Raw genomic sequence first — 9,243 nt, forward strand, 5'->3', positions numbered from 1 at the left:
ACACCCCCCTTCCCCCCTCACTCCCATTGCTCCCCGGGCGTTGTACACTAGCTGCACACTGCTCCTAGTACTAGACTCCTGGTACTAGGATGGGTTAAATGCAGAGGCCAAATTTCACTGTGTGTGCTGTGTGCTCTGCATGTGTGACCATTAAAGAGGGTTTCATCCCTCCCAATTCTATTCAGAGAAATCCATTTTGAAAGAACAAAGCAGGGTAGGCTAACCCGAGCAGGAAAGATCTCGTTTTCTGTGCTGTGTCTTTGCAGGAAACCCAAGCGTTCCCTGGGCCATGTACTCCCATCTCCCATCCTGAAATAGGGGGAGTGAAATGCTGAAAGCCAGAAGGAGGCAGGGGGAGGAAGGAGGATGGGGGCACCAAAATAAAAAACTAATAAGAATGACTTTATTCCCATCTCCAGCCCGCAGATGTTTGCTTCCTTCCTTTCCCTTTCATGTCTGATGAAAATCTCCTCTCCTGTTCGGATTTGAAGGGAAACATTGGTGCGGGTAATTGTAGTTATGAAAGTGTTTGTTGCTTTTTTTTGATTGAGTCATTCCCTGCATTTGTCATGAAGGCTGATATCTTTCATCTGTGTTGCTTGTGCCAGACTTGAGCATTCTTCCATGTTTATCATAAGGACAGGAAGATGCAGCTTCGTCTTGCCACCCCTCCCTTCAACATCCTGGGATCTTCTGGAAAACTTCCCTAACCAGGATGTCTCTCCAGGGTCATATGGAGCTTAGTGACCTTTGCTTTTTCATAGATAAAGCTATTTTAAAAGAATACGTTGTCCCCAAAACTATCAATTGCATATCAATGAATCCCACTATGTTACCTTGAGTTTCTGAAGAACACTTTGTTATCTCACATGCCTCCAGGGTGAACAAGGAATCCAAAAAGAGGAAAGACTTCTTGATGAATTGAAGTAAAGGGGGCCAGTTCAACATCAGCAAAACAATATCAAACCATCCATTTACAAACTCTCTCATAACTTGTGCAGTGTAGTCCCATTTTTCACAAAAACATGCATTTTCACTTAAACCTTAACATTAAAAGCTCACCTCATGATAGAGCAGGCTTACTGCTCATATGTGGGAGTACTGTTTATGTGGAAGACTTGGATTATACTAGTTGTGTGAAATAAACACAAACGTTTTTTTGAAAATATTTTTTTATTGTCCACCAGTGTAAAAATGTGTCTTCAGCTCACCAAATAACACAATAAAATCAGACAGAGGGTAAAAAAAAACAGGTCACATTACACGATAAAACATCTCATGTCAATGTCAGTGGCTTTATCACTTTGTTAAGAACATTGATGGGACTTGGGATTAAGAACTTTTTTAACATGTCTTACATTTACAGGGACTCACTGATTAGAACAACAATTGTGGGTAGTGAAATATTACTTTGAGTGCTGTTTTAGATCACTCACAGTTGAATACATGTAGCCTACAGGTGTTTTATATAAATCTACCTGTGCTCATTGGATGAAAGAGTGTGGCTATTTAATATTGATTGTATTGAAGCATATTTAGCATGCAATCACAGCAAACTGAGATATGCACAGACTCAAAACGATGAATAAATATACAGTAAGTGCAGCGTTATTGTGATTGGGCTATAGATTCTTTACAACAAAGTAACTGTAGAGAAACTGACCGTGATGCACTGAGTCAACCTCAAGCGTTCCAGGAAGCTACAGTATGACACACTACGACCTTTTAATCTGCCATTAATTTAAGCTTCCGTATGTGATTACACATGTCAGACCCCTGAGACACCACGATTCCTCTCTTTTCTTCTCCCTCATTGGAATTATCTGAAAACATTTTATGACTCTCCCAGCTATTGTTCTGAGAAAGATAAAAATAATATGTCGATGTGACAGTGGGTGTTTCAGTGGTGGAGGTCTAGGGTTTACAGGGTTCAGGGGGGTAATGCTGGCTCCCCAAACACAGGAAGGCAGCACCGTAAGTCTCATCCAGGGGTGTCAAGGCTGGACACTTGTTGTGTTCCCTCATAGACCCTCACCTTCAACTGTGTCTATTAATAACATCAGGGACATCACAGTGACCCATCCACTTATGATGGGTGGGATGAGCCGACAGAAGCAAGGGCATGCTGGTTTTAAATGATTAAATTGTCAAGAGTAGTTTTTTGTAACTGTAAATTATACTGCATATTCTAGAAATGATAATGTGTTAAAAAGAATTTTGTGTAAATTGGTGAGTATAATCTCGATGTGGAAAAGAGTCCAAAACTATCTTTAACTACCTTTAAATATGAAATATTGTGAGGGAGGGTGGGGGGGTCATTGTGTTAACATAAGTAGGCTAATCATATGTCCTTTGTAAGGTTGAATTGGAGGCGTGTGCTGTAGGAGTGGGAGCGCGCAGAGGAAGGGAGGGCAATCTTGTCCGGACGCTAATAAGACCCAATGGCTGGTGCAAGGTGGCCAGGAGCTCTGAGACGCGACACAAGACGGTGGACGAAGGAGAGGAAGAGAGGCAGTAAAAAAAAATCTTAGGAGAAACTTTTCTGGATGGACCGAGAGGATGAGAGCGCCGCGGGAGTGCCTATAGGAACTGCAGGGAGCCGTGCGTGGGGCTTTTAGCGTGCGTCACGTCAAAGGAACTGCTTGGAGCGAGAAGCGGTGAGTGACCAGACACACCCGAAAAACACCTGCGGCGAGTAGTCAGGCACCTGCCAAGGACATATGGGGATGTTTGTGGCTTAGAGGCAGCTGATAGTTGGCGGTATATTTAGGACAGAAACCTTAAAATCTAGTGAGTCTTGCTGCTGGGGGGCAAAGTTCATAAACTCTGCATGTCAGCCAATCAGGACCTTTCTTTGAGCTATGACTTTTGCTCAAACTGTACAAACCTTAAGAAAGTCAGAACAAATATCGTTTTTGACAACTATAAAACTATTTCTTTCCAAGAGTAATGCAGTAAATATAACTTCCTGTTCTTATTGTCATATTTTCATCAGCTCTAGTACCACATGATTTGGAATGGACCAAGATTTGACCCTCATTCACATCACACATCTGGCCCCGGGGTATCACTGTGATCCGCTGACTCCTGGGAGCCCCAACCCTCCCCAATGAAACAGTCCTGGTGGGCCCGTCTGGCACAGCTCGGCCTGCTCGCTGTGTGGACCTGCATGTGGCTGGTCCAGGGATGCGGGCCGGGCCCTGGGTATGGTGTCCGCTCAAGGACCAGGAGACTCACAGCCATGCACTACAAGCAGTCTTTCCCCAACTTCTCAGAAAACAACCTTGGTGCCAGCGGAGAGCAGAGGGCAAGATCACACGCAACTCTGAGCGCTTCAATGAACTTGTGTGCAACTACAATCCAGACATCATCTTCAAAGATGAGGAGAACACCAACGCAGACCGCTTCATGACTAAGGTGAGACTGGTGTGGTTTATCCAGTTCATTTATCTAATGTTTTAAGGATGTTGTTGAATAGGATGATAAACTGGTTTGCTTGTTTGTAATAACCCCAAGTGATGCCCATTAACAGTTGTATTGCAGGTACAATAAAATAGGCATCCAAGGCAGAGAGTAACCTGAACTTTTTCAAGCCAACCACTCTTCTGGATGATTGTTTAACTACATTTCATGAAAGGATAGGCAGCAGTTCACGGCTCACACCCTGCCACCCAGAATGGCACCTTATCAAATCATTCATTGTTAGCCATACCTGCTCTTTGCCAGGCTCCTAACACAAACAAATGTTCCACACAGTGTGTAGTTTTAACAAAGTACCCCCTCCCTTTTCTTGAGATAAGAAGATCAGGATGTAATTCAACACTACCTCTTAAAGAGACTGCCTTCCCCTTAAGGAACACTTCCTTTTAATCTTTAACCAAAGTCTTTGTTAATGGAAATCAAACTATTTCTATGACAGGTTCTCAGGGCCACTTGAACTTAAATGCCTTAATGTTTACTTGGGACAGGTATCCAAATTCAAATCTCCTACCTAGAAAAGACTATCTTGGCATAGACTTGCTTTTTGACAAAACATTTGAAATGCCACACTGCTGAATATGACCAAAGGGTTTCTAAACACTAAGATGTCGCCTTGCTCTCGATGCTGTGGCTTTCTGTGATTGTTTAAGTTACAAATGTGTGTTCCTTCCCCTCCCCGTGTGATTGTATGTGATGGAAATCTGCGGTCCTTTATCTGTGCCCAGTTTGTGTGTGTGTATGTGTGCCTGTGCCCCTCTTTTGCCCAGATGTGAAAGACTCTCTTTGTGTGTCATTTGGATACTCTGAGGGGTCGCCTATACAAAATTCCCGCCTGCTGAAGTAACGGCACTGTCGGAAAAGCGACTATTGTAGTTCTGACAATGAAACGCCTCTCTTCAATGGCATTGCGAGAAAAATGTACCCAGTTTGTTTTCTGTTCCTCTCGCTTTCTCACTCTTGCTGTCACATTCCCATGTCATGCCCATACATTCCTCCCCTCTGCCCTCTCTCACTTTACTCCCAACATCACCCCGCCGCTACAGCGCTTTCTTCTCACCCAACCCTTTCTCCCTCAATCTCTCCCACTCACATCCTCACCACTTTTCTCCCAACCCTAATTTCTTTTAACTCACTTCGCAAGATTTAGGTAATCAATTTAATGTCACAAAACCTGCCATATCACAAGTCACAAGAGAAATATGCGTTCAGGAGAAGATGATGAGTGTATCACTTTGGTTGCTGACCTCATCATTTTTTAAGCTTGATATTTGTGACAATGCTGACACAGTTTGTACCATCATGGGCAGTGGGGGTGTTAAGAGTCACTCTGCACATTTCCGATCAAATGTCTTGGGTGAAACCGAGGAAACTCATGCCTGGAACAAACTGGAAAAGGCAGAGAATGGCCTTGATTATACTGTCACCCTGTAGAAAAGGCCAAGGAATGTGGCAAACTGGCTACAGTAGCTTTGTTCTGTTACTCTGATTGTTGGAGCAAGGTTGAGTTGGCCTTTAGCAGAGTAAAGGAGGAATTGTGTGATGATGCCAGCAGACAAACAATTATAACTTAGGAGACAGAGACGTTGTAGAAATACGTCTTTTCTTCTGAGTTTTACTGAAATCTGTCAGTGCACTGAGGTGTAGAGTAAGCATTCATACTGCAAATACTTCTTGTACGTTTCAGCTGTGCCATCCAGCTTGTTAATAAATGATTACAAGGGTTCCTTCAGCTTGTGTGAAGTTCAGACATGCCTTTCACTGTACATGGCCAATGCTACGGATCGGTGGAATACAAATAAAATGAGTCCATAAAAATAAATCAATAATCCTTTTGTAATATGTAATTGAATGTACTTTTATATCAAAAGATACAGAGAAACACAAACATCCAACATAAAATGCATTTTAAAATGCAAAATAAAAGAGACAAACATTTAGAATTAAAGGTTAAAATTGATACAATCCACACATTATACGCACAAAGGGTACGGTTGAATATAGATTTAAGAACTAAGGATGTTGAACAGTACATATTTCCTATTAGAAAATGGCTATATTAATATTTTTTGAGACATATTTTGCTATTAGAAAAAGAAACATTATCATATGAGATAGGAAACTTGTTAGACTGTTGTTGTGATGAATGAGTTACCTGATTTGATCCCAACACTACACCTTTCTTTAGAATAATGTTATACTAGAGCCTGATTGATATTGGAAAGCTTTTTTCTTATAGCATAACCAAACATGCTTGATAAGGATCTCTGTATGTACTGGGTGGAAAATGATGGACAATCATTTTGAATGATCTGTGGTTTGTAAAAGATCCAAAACATTATTTTTCATCGACCCACATATGTGCTCATAGCAATTTATCTTTGATATTGGCTAATTTATTCGTGAATAATTCCAAATTGAACACCTCCCCTCTGTCTCCTTCTGTCTAGCGCTGTAAGGACTGTTTGAACAGGTTGGCGATCGCAGTGATGAACCAGTGGCCCGGGGTACACTTACGTGTGACGGAGGCCTGGGATGAGGACGGACACCACCCTGCCAGCTCTCTGCACTACGAAGGCCGGGCCGTGGATATAACCACTGACGACAGAGACACAGACAAGTATGGTCTTCTCGCCCAGCTGGCTGTGGAGGCCGGCTTTGACTGGGTCCACTATGAGTCCAAATATCACATCCACTGCTCTGTAAAAGCTGGTAAGTTTAAGAAGGGAGCTTTCATAAAAAATAATGCCGTGTCAATGTGTTCAGTGGTGGAATAGTTAGTTAGACCCTTCACCTAATTAAAAGTACTAATACAGCTGATAAAATTCTCCAGTTCAATAGAAATACAAAAGTAAAGTACAATTACCTTGAATTTGTTGTCTACTAAATAATTGTACTTTCTACTTTCTAACTCTGGTCATATTAAATCACTTCGCTACATGATGTATCAAGACATTTAGGACAAAAAAAGGATAGGTTATATCATCTTGACTGTTTCTGCTAATCTTCCTGCAGATCACTCTGTTGCTGTGGAGAAAGGGGGCTGTTTCCCAGGCTGGGCCCGGGTCACTGTTGCTGGAGGGGTGCAGAAGAGCCTGTCATCCTTGGCTCTTGGGGACAGAGTCATGGCCCTGTCTGCGACGGGCAAAGTCGTCTGGAGCCAGGTCCTCTTGTTTCTGCACCAGGATCAAGAAAGCTGGTCTACTTTTCTGTTTCTGGAGACAGAAGATGGTCATAGATTGGCCCTCACTCCAAATCACTTACTCTTTTTCGCCCCCCTTTGCAGACACCACAGCAGTGAGTATCAGGCTCAGTTTGCTAGCAGAGCCAAAACAGGAGATTGTGTTCTCATCCATACAGCTCAGGGTCAAGTGCGTCCATCACGGATCATCTCAGTTTCAGTAGAGGAGAGTGTGGGTGTGTATGCGCCCTTGACAGAAGCTGGAACTGTGTTTGTTGATGGGGTGCTGGCATCCAGCTATGCCCTGGTGGAGGACCACAGACTCGCACACTGGGCATTTGGACCTGTGCGACTCCTCTCCTCATTCAACCAGCTGCTTTTGGGGGAGACAAGAAAAGACCACCAGACCACAGACAGTGAGACAGCTTGCACTGAGACTCCATTTCATTGTAGCACTTTGGCATACAACGCAGACGTGTATGTGAATAATGACACTCTGAACAAACAAGATGGTCAGAGTCAAACTCTGAGGATGGAAATGAAAGAGAAGCAGACATCAAATGTGCACTGGTATGCTAGATTACTATACCGTTTTGGATGTATCTTGTTAGACTCAAGCTCATTTCATCCTTAAAAGCCTGAAACTATACTCAGTAATCATTGCACTGTTCAATGTTAAAGCTCTAAAGCATTCACCCTAACACTTCCTTATTTTCTTCAAAAAATGAAAGCACTAAAATGGCTTGCTTGCTTTTTTTATACCCGTGTTTGCATTGTAAACTATCATAATGATATACCTGAAACTACTTAATTAATATTTTGTAAGAGATGACAATCTGAGAAGGTTACTGTAAAAAATGATATTGAAAATAACTGTATAATGCTCTATTTGTACATCATGTTATTTCTGTTAATTATTTGGGTTATATGTGTAAAACATATATCTTATTCTAATGTGATAGGAATTAATTTTCCCACAACAATAGAAACTTTATTTTTGTACTTTCTGAATCATAATATATATAAATGTTAAATTGTATTATAATAATTACAATCTATGTATTGTATGTCACATGTCATGCCATAAAATCAGATTAAAATGTCATTTTATCAAGCAACAGCCTGGTTTTCTCAGCTTTAGTTTCAATTGTGTCTGTTAAGCTGATTTGTCATTTGCTTGTTTAGCAGAACTGAGTGTGAAAAACCTGAGATGCATGCACAAATATCTTTCCCTTGGTCTTAGTTGAGCATTATGTCTCAGTGTTTAAGAGCTCTGTGGAAATGAAGTCCAGCAGGCTTGCAGGTTAATGAAAAGCCCGGACGTACTTAATATTCCTCATACTGTGCCACCACCTTGACTTTATCACAGACTTTATCACATAGCTGCTTCAAGGGAGTGTTTGATTTTCTTACAATCTTAAAGGACACAGTTTTTCTTTTTTAGCAATCACTGATCAAATTGGGTCACAAGTATATCTATTGATGGTGTTGTACAGTTCATTGTTCACATAACTTTCTATGGTTACCAGTCCCTATGTACACTTTTTACACAACAGATGTGCCCTTTTCAAGTTAATATAATTGGATTTAGTTTACTTTTAAAAGGTTTATATGTATGTGTAAATGCCATATTCAGGACAGTAGTATAGGGTTATACACCCTCTTGTGGAGAAAGCTGATATCAAGCCTGAACATTTCATTTACAATAAATGCACTTGTACATGCAATAACAACTCTAGATAATAAACCGTAGTTCAACAAACTTTGATTTGATTTGTACTTTGTATTACTTGTAGTATATTAGTCAATAAATACAATGAGGTGGATTAATGTGTTCTCTGACAAAACAGTACATGTCTAACTGAAGTATTCAACACCACGTTATCACACCATGAACCTAAACAGGTCCACAAACTGTATTATGTTTATTCAGAGCTGTTTAAAGTCAATAACTCTTACAAATACTGAGCACTCAAACTGCATTCTCTTCTTTAGGTTTATGTTCTGTTGTAAACATCTGTGGAGTACTGGAGGGGATTATCCTTGAGTTACAGGAGGCAGATGGGAAAGCACCAGCTCCACTGACCGGCCAATAGGATCAGCTGATGTCCTAATACCACCCTCTATTTACATCCATCAGCCAATCAGTCACTGTCTTCCAAACAGTCTCAGCCCCCCAAAATCTAATCCAATTTTGCCAAAGCTGAATAGGGAGTTAAGTAATCCTGTCAGGGTGACCAATAATAACCTATTTTCTAAATTAAAACCTGCACACCCCACATTCAGACAATGAGAAGAACATATTTTCTGATCTAAATATAATTCTGTGTGTATGACAATATTCATTTAAAAATGAAAGAGAAGGCTGCATCAGTGGAGATTTGTTATAAATGTGTTGTGAATTAAAAACACCTATTGAGTGCCACAGAAGATATTCCCAAACATTATCAAATGTTCTGCTGAAATCGGGGTAGGCTTGTTTTCTATCATGAACAATAAAGAGTAACTCCATTTGTGATAATAATAATAATAATATAATCTAAGAAACCTTGACCTTGAATGACTTTAATCATAGTGACAAGTTA

The 9,243-nt window shown here is 40.9% G+C and overlaps 1 protein-coding gene across 1 annotated transcript; it reads left to right on the plus strand.

Moving 5' to 3' along the window:
• The first annotated feature begins 2,319 nt into the window (after positions 1 to 2,319).
• Positions 2,320 to 8,484, plus strand: dhh (desert hedgehog signaling molecule). The gene is given in 5 exon segments (XM_079675976.1): positions 2,320 to 2,657; positions 2,996 to 3,296; positions 3,299 to 3,417; positions 5,928 to 6,189; positions 6,493 to 8,484. Coding segments are annotated over 4 exon segments (1,368 nt in total). The 5' UTR covers positions 2,320 to 2,657; positions 2,996 to 3,109; the 3' UTR covers positions 7,293 to 8,484.
• Positions 8,485 to 9,243: the final 759 nt, after the last annotated feature.

Source organism: Notothenia rossii (assembly GCF_949606895.1).
Source record: "Notothenia rossii genome assembly, chromosome: 4".
In the NCBI taxonomy this organism is placed as follows: domain Eukaryota; kingdom Metazoa; phylum Chordata; class Actinopteri; order Perciformes; family Nototheniidae; genus Notothenia; species Notothenia rossii.